Here is a 17,007-nt window from a genome sequence, read left to right as displayed (position 1 = left end):
CGCATCATGATGACCTCTAATTGTTGCTCACGTGGCTCGCATGGCCATTCACTTAGCCTCTCGGTGGGGGGGAGTGGAGTGTAAACTCCACTCTATCTCCTTAGTTGAAATTCAATGACACTAGTAAAGCCTGTCATTGGGATGGAAGCAGTGCTGTTATTGGTCATTGGGATGGAAGCAGAGCTGTTATTGGTCATTGGGATGGAAGCAGTGCTGTTATTGGACATTGGGATAGAAGCAGAGATGTTATTGGTCATTGGGATGGAAGCAGAGATGTTATTGGTCATTGGGATGGAAGCAGAGCTGTTATTGGTCATTGGGATGTAAGCAGAGCTGTTATTGGTCATTGGGATGGAAGCAGAGCTGTTATTGGTCATTGGGATGTAAGCAGAGCTGTTATTGGTCATTGGGATTTAAGCAGAGCTGTTATTGGTCATTGGGATGGAAGCAGAGCTGTTATTGGTCATTGGGATGTAAGCAGAGCTGTTATTGGTCATTGGGATGTAAGCAGAGCTGTTATTGGTCATTGGGATGTAAGCAGAGCTGTTATTGGTCATTGGGATGGAAGCATATCTGGGGGGGGCTGGACGGCTGATGAGCATTTAGATGTGTGTACGTATGGCTGAGAGGAGATGGGGTGTTTGAATGTTGCTCATGCACTTCCAGTCCCCAGAGAGTCATCAAGAAGATGGAGACTGCCGGTTCAAAGCTCAGAGTGTTACTGGCTGGTCTGTGGTGGAAGATGAGAGGCAGCAGTAAAAAAGGTTGAAGGAACACTGATGGCACACACAGTGACCCGTCATGACCAGAGGAGGTCACTGTGGACCTGCCCAGGATTTCATCATGTCCCACTGGCAGTTAGAGCAGAACCAGCCTCCTCCGGACCTGTAAACTTCAGACTGTAAACTGGAGGTCCTGTGCAACACATGTCTGTGCTGCTTTCGTTGTAAGCTCTCTGCTTAGCTGATCAAAGCAGCAGCAGCGCCAGGACCATGTGGCTCAGGCATTCGTCACACTCTTAATTGTCATGCAGTGCTTTCCGTGATGTTTATGTGAAGTCTTCATGAAAGGACGGCCATTAAAATCAAGCCTTCCGCCACAACGCTATAGATTCTCCAATCGGTCAGGAAGTGAAGCAAGTCACAACGTCGTCGGGAACAGAGCAACCACTTCCCATAAATGTCATAGTAGATGGATGAGGAGGAGTATGGGGGTATGATGAGCAGCAGGGTGGGAAGAGAGAGACGGGTTGACTAGCGTGGGGAGGTGACAGGACTGGAGGTAGCTGGCAGAGAGCCACCGCCCCCCCCAGCATTCCTTCCTGCGCTGAGTCGCCGGGTGCTCAGTCATGGTAACTCTAGGCATGTTTCTGAGCTGCCCGGATGAATCAGCACAACCAGCTTTCACTTACATACGTCTCTCTCTCTCTCATTCCCACTCTCTGACATGACGTCTATATAAGAGGATAAGTCCCTGGGTCATGACATTTCCCTTTGGAAATACATCGCTAAACTACAGCAGAGTAAACACATACACTCTCCCACGGTAGGCTTTCGCTATGAGTTTGCGCTGAAGGTATTTGACCAAAAGAACACATTCAAGATGGCAACCATGTTTTTAGTGAGAGCTGGGATGTTTCCTACGGTGGGGGTGTGTTTATTAACCGTAGGTGCAAATTCTCCCCCTGCAGTTTGACACTTACCTGTGAACAAGAGAGTGGAGCACCGAGCCTCAACCATCCCCCTTTCCCTTCTTCTCTGACCCCATCTTAACTAGTTCTCTCCTCTGCTATACCCCTTTAGTCCTTCATTACCTTCAGAGTGCCTCCATAGCAGTGTGTGACTGTAATGAACACGGGCCTCGCTCTTCACTCTCTGGTCACCTTCACAAACCCTGTCCTCCGTCTCCCTCTCTTTCCCTCTCTCTTTCCGTGTCAATGTGCTTTTCATCAGAGATGCCTTTAATGGGTTTAATACAATCATGGCAAATACCAATACTGCCTGGAGGATAGAGAATAAAAGGTGTTTTTAAGTTTAGTAGGAGGTGAGTCAGTGGGGACTGTGCACTGTTCAGGCAAACTGCTCAGGAAAACTTACAACACATTCAGATGTGGCTTTCACATTCCTTGACCTGACTACGGTTTTTCTTGGCTTTAACAAATACAGCTACCGATTCTTGTTTTAGCACAATAACCTTCAGAGTAAGCATATTTGCAGACGAAGGCTCCTTTTGAAAACAAAGTTAATTTGCATAACATATGCTGCTTGCTTTATAATACTCACTAGTCCAACGTTCGAATCGGAGAGTACTGTGTGGAGAGATTTGGGGAAAAGGAGCATAGCAAAAGAGGTTGAGAGGGGAAAAAGCTGAGGCAACCACAATCTCTCAAATGAAAACAGTCTGGATCAGAGAGTACTATTCTCAAGCTAATCTGTAGCTGAAATTAGAACAGGATACAACTCCCCCATTAGAAACCTAATTCGAAACAGGCAAAAATATACAAAAATACAATTTCCAATACAGTTGGGAGCGAGTGAAATGTACCTCATCCGCAGAGATTTCCACATTTTCAATCTCCAAAATAAAGGTATGTTACTGATGATAAATCTAAGCATTTGCTTGAGGTGTAGAAAATATTTCAGCAACGACCTTAAGAAGACAGAGCCTTGATCTGAAACCACACCAGTGGCCTAGTTGTATCGAGAAGCCAACAGCATACTCGCCAGCACATCTTATACTAAAGGCTACATCAAAGCACAGAGCACTCAAAACAAAGAGTAGACACCACACAGATGAGTCCCAGATGTGAGGCCAGAGTGACCACTTAAAGGATTTCTATCCTCTTTGCTAAATCTTCACAAAACAAAGACTCCAGATACAACGGCCTGGGCTGCTTTGAAGACGGCTGCACACGCCAGCAGCTGTTGAATCCATGTTCTCAACACGCAGAGGGAAGGGGGCAGAGGAAGAGGACCGACAATTAGACCCTGTGTATACACACGCCCCCGTTAACAACCAATCAGGTGCTGACAAGCTCCGTCGTTGTGAAGACCACCATCCTGACAGAAGCTGATCAAATAAAGAGGGAGAGATGGAGGGCTGAAGAGGAGGGATACAGGGAAACAAACAAACCCTTTACCCTCCTCCACCCTGTGTCACTCAAACACACAGGACCCACGTGGAGATGGAATACAGTGCAAACGCTGAGTGGTCTTGTTTTTTCCTCTCTTTTCGACAAGCTGTTTTTCAAGGATAACAACCGCAAGGCAGCGTGACATGTTTAGTGGGAAAAGCTACCGATATTGTGGTTGAAAGCTAAAAGGATTATGGATCCTCAGGCGCTGTGTCAGATGTTCAGCAGTGAAACAAGAACAGCTAAAGCAAGACAGGAAACTTCACTTTCAGAGGACGTCCACCGAGACTGAACCAGTCCCAGCCTGGGATGAACATGGCAGAGAAACGGCGGGGAAACAGTACATGCTCATAGCACTTCACGCCTGGACTGGTAAATGTCAGTGTAGGGGTGTATGTATTGCAGTAATAGTAGTGTTGTAAGCCTAAAAGTGAGAGAGGTGAGGTGAGGTGCGGTTGGAGGCAGTGGTAGTGCTTACCAGGGGATCTCTTGCTGGAGCGCAAGGGCATCATGTAGGACTGACGAGGCAGCAGGGGAGATGAGGGCAGGGACATGGACACGCCCTTGGCCAGGCTCAGTCTGAACACATCCTCTGGGACATAGGGCTGGTGGAGGCTGCCAGGCTCATGGATTTGGTGTGCACCTCTGCCTGGCGGGCACCGTCGCTGGGCACTGTGGAGATCACCCGCTGAGGAGAGAGGATGGAGGACACTGTTAAGGACATCCTTCGGCAAACTGGATTATAGAAGCGAAGCTTTTACACATCAAATACATCAAACCTTTCAAAATCTCCATGGGGCCAAAAACCGATTTGAGATCAGATATTGCCAGACTTGTGGACTCTGAATGTCTAATGTACTTGAAGGCATTCAGACAGCAGAACGAACCTATCCTCCCAGGGATGCTTTCCCCTAATGCTGTGTTCCGCACAGTCAGATGCGGTTGGTGGAGAGCTGCTCCTGGACACACTATGAAATCAAACAGACAGTTTCAGATGTCTTTAGGATACCAAGATAAGTCCAGATCCAGAGAGTGATCATGATCATTGGTACTCCAGGACAGAATCAGATACACACATCCTGAGTGAATGGAGCCACATGCCGTGTGGTTTAACCTGAGGTCATGGGCCCACGCTGTTTCATCTAACACCACGTGGCTCAGGATGTGGCACAACACCCAGTTTGCAGCATAAATAAGAGTGGCGTCATTGACCACAGAGCCGAGATGACCTGCGTGACTCATTGACCAATCCCCCGCTGCTGAAGAGGGTGATCCAAAAACCTTTGGACAAACCCACTTGAGCAAATATTAGCCATTACTGTTTTGGCTCAGTAAATTCATTGTACAGCTCATGTGTAAGGAATGAATAATGATCCAGAACTAATGTCTTCAATTCAGTGGTTCAGGGTGGAGCAGCTTGACAAGCAAAATGCTAAAACATGCCGTTATTGATGCAATAAGTTACTCCAAAACAGAGTACAGTATCTACACTGTGCACAGAGCTGAACTCTGTGGGATCCAGCTAACAGTGGATAACCTAACTTGTGGGAAAGTGCCCTTTCAGGTCTCCTCTGAGTGCATTAAGTCTGATAAGCCATTCTAGAAACTCACTACCCTGTAGGCTAATCCCTGAAAACATGGGATGCAGTGATAGCTTCAGAGAGTACTGTATGGAGCCCTCATGTTCCCATGTTGCTCCCAAATCTTTGTGAGAAAAGAAGGGCCACTTCCCATTTATCACGGACTCCTCAGCTCAAGAAGCATTCCTTCTTGAAAAGAAAACACAAGAACCTGTTCTGCAAGTGTATGGCCTCAACTATAGCTTGGAGTCTTTTAGACACAGTGAGCACTTAGGCCAAAGCTGTTTCTTCCAAACAGGTCCCTGGAGTGCTTGCTGGGGGTGACCTGGCTCAAGATCTGCTAATGATTCCGATATAGTAGCCCAGAGTTCTAGATGGAAAACGCAGACCCTTTACCAAGAGCCAACATCGAATGGAAAGACCATTCTCAAAAGTCATCTCTTCTGTTGAATCGAAATGTTGCCCTCTCAGGCTCTCATCTAACCAACCACACATTAAAATGTCTGAATGATGAACCTCTAATAGTACTGCTGCTCATGCGTCAAGAGACAGGGCAGACTGGATCATAATCACAGATGTGGGGAGCCACAGTCTTGCCCATTAGGCTTGGCTCTGCATGGCTCTGTTCTAAGGACCATGCCAGCCTCTTGTTTGGGACCCTTTTCCCAGATGATCCAAGGTTTGTGTCCCAATGGCACCCTATTCCCTACACAGTACACTACTTTGACCAGAACCCAATCGACCCTGGTCAAAAGTAGTGCAATGTATAGGGAATAGGTTGCCATTTGGGACGAAGCCCATGACGCCAGTCTGGACCGTGAGGCTGAACCAATGGGAGAGAAGCAAGACGCTAGTGGTCTGCTGCTTTTAGCCAGCCAGCCAGCGCTCGGTTCCTAAGGGGAAATTAGTGTTGGCTGCTGGGAATAATATGCAACAGAGCGCTGTGTTCTCTCTGGGGCCTTGCCACAAAGGACACAAAGCTGTCTTGTGTTTAAAGGGCTCTTAAACAAGTAAGAATGCCAGTAACAGGAACTGGCCCCGGTGCAATGACACCTCCGCAATCTTCCAGGCGCTTGTGAAGTGTATGACCACGCAGCTGAGCTGAGCCCTGTGGTCACCATGACCTGGTCGTGACCTTCTGACCAGAGATCACAATCCATATTCAATAGATTCAACCCACAAAATCCGATCTGTTAGTGGGCTATTATTGAATGGCTAACAAACATGACACATTTGTGTGACTCACTGACCATCCTGGCTGGAAGAACCTCACGCACTTGTACTGAATAAATGATCAGCTAGGTTAATTTCTAGACTTGTATTTTATTAGGCTCTGAAGCTGATCAAATGCTAAAGCCGGCAGATCTTGTATCAGTAGAGCTACTGGGCTTGTTTAAACAGCCACAACAGAACACTGCCATGGATATAGCAGGCTGCTCCAACCGCACATGAAACCGCACATCCTAGACTAAAGACACTCTAAAGACATTCAGGGACTCATCTCAACCAATTACACCACCCAGAGACAAGGGAAACTCCACACTATACTTTGGTACGGAAGATCCTGATTCTTTCTGCATCCATTTTCAGGATTTGCCCTCACCACCTAATCTAGCCCATAGGCTATGTTCACCACTACTAGACTAGACTATTACTGAAACAATGTCTGTTACTTTACAAAGGAAAAAAAAGCTTCAATGAAGACAATGTGAGTTGGGAATAGACAAAAAAGGGTTTTGTTAAGGCCATTGAATTATGAAGATGAACGCAAGCACAGACCAGGCGATCAGAGGTCAAGCAGTTTGAGGGGGACCTCCTCCGTCGCTAAGCTAGTTGTTTGCAGTAACAAATGACCACACAGCTTCACCACGGTGTCAGGGTGTTATACAACAGGGTTGGCGGGGGGGTACAGATAGAGAGAGAACCCCTCCATTCATGACGAATCCAAAACAGCTCAGAGTTACAAGGGCAATTAACAGAGACACTACTACCGTATTACAATACCACTTTTGAGAAGTAGCCATCAAAGAGGAGGGTTGTACTTCACTAGGGGGCTCTGGGGGGGAGGGAGGGAGGGAGGGAGGGAGGGAGGGAGGGAGGGAGGGAGGGAGGGAGGGAGGGAGGGAGGGAGGGAGGGAGGGAGGGAGGGAGGGAGGGAGGGAGGGAGGGAGGGAGGGGAGGGAGGGAGGGAGGGAGGGGGACTTTTATCACAGTGCTCAAGTTATACAGGGTGCCAATGGTGACTTCAGTTTGTCCTGTTTGCCAGTAAATGATGTAGGCCTAAATTCCTACACAATTCTCAGTCTCACATTTCAAGAGCTAGACCTGTTTACAATGACAATATCCTCATTGTCACCGTATCTTTTTCGCTCGTAAAACTAAATACCAGTCCTTGACTGAATGTCAGATCATAAAACCCCCTTTTCGAGTGAGCTCATTTGTGCAGCGCTGCTAGACAGTGGGCGCTACTTTTCAGCCATGTTGCATGCTAAAGACATTATGACAAAGTTGTAATTAGGGCTGATGCTTTTGAAAACAAGAGGCGCCACAAAAAAAAAGCTGGCATTAAAACAGTTGCTGGCTGGACAGGCTGTTGGCTGTGTGTTCTGGTCGCTGCACTGCCATCTGAACCAGAGCTAAAAACCCAGAGGGAAACAGTAACGTAAACTCACCATGGGCTATTTCAGTTGCTTTTCCTCAAGTCCTGGCCCAGGCAAGGCCTGCAATTTCAGCCCATGCTGTGGTCCAAGGAAATCAACCCATTCTAATTATAAAGCCCTGCACCAAGACTATGTAAAAATGATTACAGTCCTTTTCATTCTCGTTTCTCCCTAATCAAAGAGGACCACGGCCAATGAGGACCTGCCCTACCCATAAAAATATAATAATGATAATAATTCAAGTAATTGATTAAAGATTTAAGTGGAAATCAATTACTCAACTGGAAGGGTTTTAGGCAAATTCATAACTGCCTGCAGACATAGACTAGAACAGGGTGATGGGTGGGTGAAGATGTGGCAACTTGCATTATGCATTTAAAAGGGTGATAAAAGAGGAGTTAAAAAATGGTGCCTTCAGAAAGTAGTCACACCCCTTGAATTTCTCCACACTTTGTTGCGTTTTACAGACATAATTCCAAAAATGGATTACATGTATATATTGTGTCACTGGCCGACACACAATACCTCATAATGTCAAAGTGGAATTTAACATGATTTTTGAATGACTGCCTTATCTCTGTACCTCACACATACAATTATCTGTAAGGTCCCTCAATCGAGCAGTACATCTCAAACTCAGGTTCAACAACAAAGACCAGGAAGATTTTCCAATGACTCGCAAAGAAGGGGACCTATTGGGAAATGGGTAAAACAAAAATTAGGCAGACATTGAATATCCCTTTGAGCATGGTGAAGTTATTAATTACACTTTGGATGGTGTATCAATAAACCCAGTCACTACAAAGATACAGGCGTTCTTCTTAACTCAGTTACCGGAGAGGAAGGAAACCACTCAGGGATTTCAACATGAGGACAATGGTGACTTTAAAACAGTTACAGAGTTTAATGGCTGTGATAGAAACTGAGGATGGATCAACAACAGAGTAGTTACTCCACAATACTAACATAACTGACAGAATGAAAAGAAGGAAGCTTGTACAGAATAAAAAATGCAAAAACATGCATCCTGTTTGCAACAAGGAACTAAAGTAATATTGCAGAAAATGTGGCAAAGCAATTAACTTTGTCCTAAATACAAAGTGTTATGTTTGGGGCAAATCCAATACAACACCTTACTGAGTACCACTCTCCATATTTTCAAGCATAGTGGTGACAGCATCATGTTATGGGTATGCTTGTAATTGTTAAGGACTGGGGAGTTTTTCAGGATAAAAAAGAAACGGAATGGAGCTAAGTACAGGCAAAATTCCAGAGGAAAACCTGGTTCAGTCTGCTTCCCACTAGACACTGGGAGATGAATTCACCTTTCAGCAGGACAATAACCTAAAACACAAGGCCAAATCTACACTGGAGTTGCTTACCAAGAAGACAGTGAATATAGCTGAGTGTCTGAGTAACAGTTTTGACGTAAATCTGCTAGAAAATCTATGGCAAGACCTGAAAATCATTGTCAAGCAATGATCAACAACCAATTAAACAGAGCTTGAAGGATTTTTTAAAGAATAATGGGCAGATTTGCACAATCCAGGTGTGGAAAGCTCTTAGAGACTTATCCAGAAAGACTCACAGCTGTAATTGCTGCCAAAGGTCCTTCAACAAAGTATTGACTCAGGGGTGAGAATACCTATGTAAATGAGATATTTCTCTATTTAATTTACAAATAAATGTGATATAAATTCTAAAAACACGTTTTCATTTTGTCGTTATGGGATACTGTGTGAAGATTTTTGAGATGTAAAAAATATATTTAATCCATTTTGAATTCAGGCTGTAACACAACACAATGTGAAATACAGTGCATTCTGAAAGTATTCAGACTCCTTAACTTTTTCCACATTGTGTTACATTGCAGCCTTATTCTAAAATTGATTGAATCTATTTTTTTTCCAAATCAATCAACACACAATACCACATAATGACAAAGCGAAAACAGTTTTTTTTTAAAACTGAAATACCTTATTTAAATGAGTGTGCAGACCCTTCGCAATGAGACTCGAAATTGATCATCCTTGAGATGTTTCTACAACTTGATTGGAGTCCACCTGTGGTAAATACAATTGATTGGATATGATTTGAAAAGGCACACACATGTCTATATAAGGTCCCACAGTTGACAGTATATGTCAGACCAAAAACCAAGCCATGAGGTCGAAGGAATTGTCCATAGAGCTCTGAGACAGGATTGTGTTGAGGCACAGATTTGGGGAAGGGTACCAAAACATTTCTGCAGAATTGAAGGTCCCCAAGAACAAAGTGGCCCCCATCATTCATAAATGGAATAGATTTGGAACCACCAAGACTCTTCAGCTGGCCGGCCGGCAAAACTGAGCAATCGGGGGAGAAGGGCCTTGGTCAGGTAGGTGACCAAGAACCTGATGGTCACTCTGATAGAGCTCCAGAGTTCCTTTGTGGAGATGGGAGATCCTTCCAGAAGGACAACCATCTCACCAACATTCCACCAATCAGGCCTTTAAAGTAGAATGGCCAGGTGGAAGCCACTCCTCAGCAAAAGGCACATGACAGCCCGCTTGGAATTTGCCAAAAGACAGCTAAAGATTCTCAGACCATGAGAAACAAGTTTCTCTGGTCTGATGAAATCAAGATTAAATTACTTGGCCTGAATGCCAAGCGTCACGTCTGGAGGAAACCTGGCACCATCCCTACTGTGAAGCATGGTGATGGCAGCCTCATGCTGTAGGGATCCTTTTCAACGGCAGGGACTGGGAGACTAGTCAGGATCAAGGGAAAGATAAACGGAGCAAAGTACAGAGACATCCTTGATGAAAACCTGCTCCAGAGCACTCAGGAACTCAGACTGGGGCAAATGTTCACCTTCCAACAGGACAACGACCCTGAACACACAGCCAAGACAATGCAGTTGTGGCTTCGGGACAAGTCTCTAAATGTCCTTGAGTGACCCAGTCAGAGCACGGACTTGAACCCGATCGAACATCTCTGGAGAGACCTGAAAATAGCTGTGTATCGACGCTCCCCATCCAACCTGACAGAACTTGAGAGGATCTGCAGAGAAGAATGGGGTCTTGTATGTAGTTTTTTTTTTGGGGGGGGATTTAATCCATTTTAGAATAAGGCTCAAATCTGGAAAAAGTCAACGGGGCCTGAATACTTTCCGAATGCACTGTAAGTCAATGGGTTTGAATACTTTCTGAAGGCACTGTATATACGTCTAACTATAAAGTGACTACAGGGGCCTTTTATTGAATCTGAATGTCAAATATGATCAAGTTAACTTGAGTTATTAGAACAGAGTCAAATTATCAAATCATTATGCCGCAGTACACAAAGTATTGATTTCATATTGATATCCAAAGCAAATGTTTGTTTCATGCAGGGTAGTCTATATTCAGTCTGTCTGGCAATGTAACCAACCACACAAAATAAAAGTCAACCACAGTGAATTTAAACCGAGTCCTTTTTCATGCATGGTTTATAAGGCCCATTTTCCTCCTGCTGCCATTTGAGGTGATGTTTGGTAGCACAGCTGAATGCTTCAAAATGTCTTTCAGGGTGTAATTTTGGATTGTGTCACCCGCCTTTCAGAGCAAATCTGTGCACTGGAATGTTATCTGTCACTCTCAGTGAAGAAATCCAAAGCCCCCCACCAGGAGTGTACTTGCTCGACCGACCCTCAGTTGCAATACCCTCTAAACAAAGGAGATGTAACCTTGAGCAGGGATGAGCTTATGCCAGACAAAAATACGCTTACAATTCAAATCGTGACACTTGGACTGCCGCAGAAGCTCAGACTTACAGTACATTCCTTATGGGCTTTTGCTTGTTTACATGAAGAAAATCATATTCATAATTTGTCTCGCCGTACAATTGGCCTGATATTTTCATTTTTTTTGTGTGTGTGTGTGTGTGTGTGTGTGTGTGTGTGTGTGTGTGTGTGTGTGTGTGTGTGTGTGTGTGTGTGTGTGTGTGTGTGCGCACTAACCTCTATTAGTTTCTCACCAGTTAATTTGATGAACCACTGAGAGACAATGAAGAAAGGCTATAATGAATGCAGATTCTTTTTGTCAACACACAAAGCCACATGACCATAGGACATTACACCAATGGGGAATTCTCACGCTAGACTGCGTGCCAATGAGGCTTCCCAGTGTACTTCCGAGACCTGGGTGACAGTCTCACAAAAGCTGTCAAGGTTAACACACAGGCAGCACACAGAGACAGAGAGAGAAAACCTGAGAGGGAAAGATACAAATGAAGTGGGTGATAGGGGTAGTTAGTATACATCAGCTTGTACATGATAAAATAGCAATGAGTTTTAACCAAGTGTACTAAATGAGTCTTCTTTATCTTTAAGTAAGTCCAGTATGGCTGCCTGTCTGAGTGACTGCCATATCAGCAACCTCTCCTGTCTAGACTCATCTCTAGACTCATCTCTAGGGGAAATCATGCAGCCAATCTGGCACTCCTGGAGGGAAATATATTTTCTCCCCTACAAGACCCCTTTGGTCAGCCAGCTGTAGTCACGGCAACAGTCAAAACATCACGCAAGCTGGCAAAATACCCAATTCAGAGAGGACCGATTGAGTTAGTTAGTGAGTTAGTCCAGGATAATAATACAATTCCACACATTCCACAAGCTTCAGAGTATGTTGGCTACTTGGATACACATTCCTCAAAAACGCATTTCACCTGTGTGATAACATCATTCACATAGAGGAATCAATCTCCACACGGCAGCCCAATTTCTGTCTGTGACACTAAAGAGGATCAAGAGAATATGCAATCACAGTTCATCATCTCTTCCTTCTCAAAAGGCTTCATCTTTCAAATTTATTACGCTCTCTTGTTTATGAAGAATGCCAAAATGCTATTTCCACACAAAGCATCCTCCAGACTAAAATCCACTGACAGTATTTCCTCAATGTTCAGTTTTCTGAATATCAATAGCCTATCAGAGACGAGACCCATTGGCAGTGTTAAAAAACATCTGTGTTGAAGAGAATTCATTGAGTCATCTCTGCTGGTGGTCCCTGGGGAAAGAAACTCATGCTGACTGTCTTTTAGCTGCAGCATGTCACTGAAACTCCCAAAAAGTTTCTGAGGTGAACAAATGAGCTGGTTAAACCAGAGGCTGAAGCCGTGCTGCAGGCAATCAGGCAGGCAGACTGCAGAATCATCCCACAGTAAAACATCTGATGCTCTGTAGTGGCCTGTGCACTGGGATGTCTTCACCAGCCTCCCCTGAGTTACAGGGACAGAGGGAGGGGGATGATGGGAGAGGGTGGAGGCGGTGGGCAGCCAGCAACCATGACATTTCCCATTCCTCTTCATAAATGGTCAATTGAAGCAGGTATGGGAAACATATCTGGGCCAGACAATGTCTTTCCCACATGGTTTATTTCAAGCTGGTTTCAAGCAGAGAGGCAAGAAAGGGCATTGGAAGCGTGGGGAAAATACACGATGTGCCAGCTGATACTGCATAAAGCTGACAGAAGCCCAGGGAAGGTTTTAATTAAACCATCATAATCTCTATAGGAGAAGATATGAATACCAATGAGGTGCCAAGCAACACAATGAGATAGAGAGAGCTCTCCCACAGAGCAGCACAGGTGTGCCGTTCAAACCAGTCGGTTGATCTCAAAAACACACATGAGAATCACACATGTATAATAAGGAGTTAACAAGTCTGTAAGGGCTAAGAAAAGGGAGCTGGCGGTGGGGCGATGTGAGGATACGTGTCTCTAACTACATTTATCTCTCTCGAGGTCAACATCCAGAACACTGTTCCAGTTTTAAGAAACTACAGGAGAGCATGACCTTACTCCCATCACTCAGAAGTGAAGAAAAATGATTATCCACAAAACATGTCCCTGTTTTACCTGAGGACATCATCTCATCACAGCAAATATTTTCATTGCTAGTTCACCAGGTGCTAAAGGGGTCAAAGACAAGCAGATGTGGGCCTAATGATCATTTGTGGAGTCACAAATACATATGTTACAAAGGCAATGGCAGCAGTGTGATTAGAGAGAAGAATAGAAAGAGAAGAACATCCTGACAGCTCTTTCTCAACAACATACTGAGTAGTGATGGGGTGATACACACTACCGTTCAAAAGTTTGGGGTCACTTGGAAAAGTCCTTGTTTTTGAAAGAGAAGCACATTTTTGGGGAAATTAAAATAACATCAAATTGATCAGAAATACAGTGTAGACATTGTTAATGTTGTAAATGACTATTGTAGCTGGAAACGGCAGATTTTTTTATGGAATATCTAGGGGTACAGAGGCCCATTATCAGCAACCATCACTCCTGTGTTCCAATGGCACGTTGTGTTAGCTAATCCAAGTTTATCATTTTAAAAGGCTAATTGATCTTTGGAAAACCCTTTTGCAATTATGTTATCACAGCTGAAAACTGTTGTGCTGATTAAAGAAGCAATGAAACTGGCCTTCTTTAGACTAGTTGAGTATCTGGAACATCAGCATTTGTGGATTCGATTAAGGCTCAAAACGTTCAGAAACAAATCACTTTATTCTGAAACTCGTCAGGACCCATGCTGTGTACTACTCCCTTCACAGAACAGAGCAAACTGTCTCTAACCAGAATAGAAAGTGGAGTGGGAGGCCCGGGTGCACAACAAACCAATAGGACAAGAACATTAGAGTATCTAGATTGAGAAACAGACACCTCACAAGTCCTCAACTGGTAGCTTCATTAAATAGTACAGCAAAACACCAGTATCAACGTCAACATTGAAGAGGCAACTCCGGGATAGTGATCTTCAAAGAAATATGGATAAGAATAAGAAATAAAAGTAACAAGTAATTAAAGAGCAGCAGTAAAATAACAATAGCGAGACTATATGCAGTGCTTTGCGAAAGTATTCGGCACCCTTGAACTTTACGACCTTTTGCCACATTTCAGGCTTCAAACATAAAGATATAAAACTGTATTTTTTGTGAAGAATCAACAACAAGTGGGACACAATCATGAAGTGGAATGACATTTATTGGATATTTCAAACTTTTTTAACAAATCAAAAACTGAAAAATTGGGCGTGCAAAATTATTCAGAGGCCGAGAACTTGCCATACCAGGCAACCAGTCAGGATACTCTCGATGGTGCAGCTGTAGAACCTTTAAAGGATCTGAGAACTCATGCCAAATCTTTTTTTGGCTCCTGAGGGGGAATAGGTTTTGTCTTGGTGTTTCTGAACCATGTTATTTTGTTGCTGATGTGGGCACCAAGGATTTGAAGATCCCAACCTGCTCCACTACAGCCCGTCGATGTGAATGGGGGCGTGCTCGGTCCTCCTTTTCCTTTGGTCCACAATCATCTCCTTTGTCTTGATCACGCTGAGGGAGAGGTTGTTATCCTGGCACCACACGGCCAGGTCTCCTCCCTATAGGTTGTCTTGTTGTTGTCGGTGATCAGGTTATGTCATCGGCAAACTTAATGATGGTGTTGGAGTCGTGCCTGACCGTGCAGTCATGAGTGAACAGGGAGTACATGAGGACTCTGGGCACGCACCCCTGAGGGGCCCCTGTGTTGAGGATCAGCGTGGCGGATGTGTTGTTACCTACCCTTACCACCTGGGGGTGGCTCGTCAGGAAGTCCAGGATCCAGTTGCAAAGGGAGGTGTTTAGTCCCATAGTCCTAAGCTTATTGATGAGCTTTGAGGGCACCATGGTATTGAACGCTGAGCTGTAGTCAATTAATAGCATTCTCACATAGGTGTTCCTTTTGTCCAGGTGGGAAAGGGCAGTGTGGAGTGCAATAGAGATTGGATCATCTGGGATCTGTTGGGGCGGTATGCAAATTGGTGGGTCTAGGGTTTCTGGGATAATAATGTTGATGTGAGGCATGACCAGCCTTTCAAAGCACTTCATGGCTACAGACGTGAGTGCTACATGTCGGTAGTCATTAAGGCATGTTACCTTAGTGTTCTTGGGCACAGGCACTACGGTGATCTGCTTGAAACATGTTGGTATTACTCGGACGATTCGATCATGGTCCTGTATTGACGCTTTGCCTGTTTGATGGTTAGTCTGAGGGCATAGCGGGATTTCTTATAAGCTTCCGGGTTAGAGTCCCGCTCCTTGAAAGCGGCGTCTCTAGCCTTTAACTCACGGATGTTGCCTGTAATCCATGGGCATGTACGTACGGTCACTGTGGGGACGACGTCATTGACGAAGTTATTGATGAAGCCAATGACTGATGTGGTGTACTCTTCAATGCCATCGGAGGAATCCCAAAACATATTCCAGTCTGTGCTAGCAAAATAGTCCTGTAGCTTAGCATCTGCTTCATCTGACCACTTTTTTATTAATGTAGTCACTGGTGCTTCCTGCTTTAATTTTTTGCTTGTCATCAGGAATCAGGAGGATATAATTATGATCAGATTTGCCAAATGGAGGGTGAGGGAGAGCTTTGTATGCATCTCTGATTATGGAGTAAAGGTGGTCCAGAGTTATTTTCCTTCTGGTTGCACATTTAACATGCTGATAGAAATTTGGTAAAACGGATTTAAGTTTCCCTGCATTAAAGTCCAGGCTACTAGGAGCGCCACCTCTGGGTGAGCGTTTTCTTGTTTGCTTATGGCAGAATACAGCTCATTCAATGCTGTCTTAGTGCCAACCTCTGACTGTGGTGGTAAGTAAACAACTATGAAAAATACAGATGAAAACTCTCTAGGTAGATAGTGTGGTCTACAGCTTATCATGAGATACTCTACCTCAGGCGAGCAATAGCTCTAGACTTCCTTAGATATCGTGCACCAGCTATTATTTACAAAAATATATAGTCCACCGCCCTTTGTCTTACCAGACGCCACTGTTCTATCCTGCCGGTGCAGCGTATAACCAGCCAGCTGTATGTTGATAGTGTCGTCGTTCAACCATGACTCCGAGATGCATAAGATATTACAGTTGTGAATGTCGCATTGGTAATTCCACGTAGGTCATGTATTTTATTGTTCAAAGATTGCACATTTGCTAGCAGAATGGAAGGAAGTGGCGGTTTATTCGAATTCTCAGAAGGCAGCCTGGCCTCTGGCTCCTCACGGGGATCTGGGCCTGTTCCCGAGAAAGCAGTATATCGTTCACATCGGCCTTGTCAACTTCTTGGTGACAGGGGGCAGTATTTTCACGTCCAGGTGAAATGCATGTCCAAATTCAACTGCCTGCTACTCATCCCCAGAAGATAAGATATGCATATTATTAGTAGATTTGGATAGAAAACACTCTGAAGTTTCTAAAACTGTTTGAATCATGTCTGTGAGTATAACAGAACTTATTTAGCAGGCGAAACTCCGAGGACAAACGATTCAGAAATTTTCTTTTTGAGGTCACTCTCTTTTCAATGGGTTTTCATTGGGAATCCATATTTCTAAGGGACCTTCTTGCAGTTCCTATGGCTTCCACTGGATAGCAACAGTTTTTAGAAATTGGTTGAGGTTATTCCTTTGTGTAATGAAGAAGTACAGCCATCTTGAACCAGGGTCACTTGAGGTGTACTGTAGATAGAGGTGCGTGACCAGAAAGCATGCTTCAGTTTGTTTTCTTCCTGTGTTGAACACAGATCATCCGATCTTCGGTTTTATCGATTATTTACGTTAAAAAATACCTAAAGTTGTA

At 44.4% G+C, this 17,007-nt stretch overlaps 1 protein-coding gene across 5 annotated transcripts in view; it reads right to left on the bottom strand.

Moving 5' to 3' along the window:
• LOC118385992 (protein TANC1-like) overlaps positions 1–17,007 on the bottom strand; it is a 187,118-nt gene that overhangs the window by 111,719 nt on the left and 58,392 nt on the right. For all 5 annotated transcript variants that reach the window (XM_052521979.1, XM_052521981.1, XM_052521980.1 and 2 more), the window contains exon 3: positions 3,612–3,821. In XM_052521979.1, the coding sequence (XP_052377939.1) occupies positions 3,612–3,821 (210 nt within the window). The remainder of the gene's footprint in view (positions 1–3,611; positions 3,822–17,007) is intronic.

This window comes from Oncorhynchus keta, chromosome 7, assembly GCF_023373465.1.
Source record: "Oncorhynchus keta strain PuntledgeMale-10-30-2019 chromosome 7, Oket_V2, whole genome shotgun sequence".
NCBI classification, from domain to species: Eukaryota; Metazoa; Chordata; class Actinopteri; order Salmoniformes; family Salmonidae; genus Oncorhynchus; species Oncorhynchus keta.
This window is presented reverse-complemented; position numbering and strand designations above follow the sequence as displayed.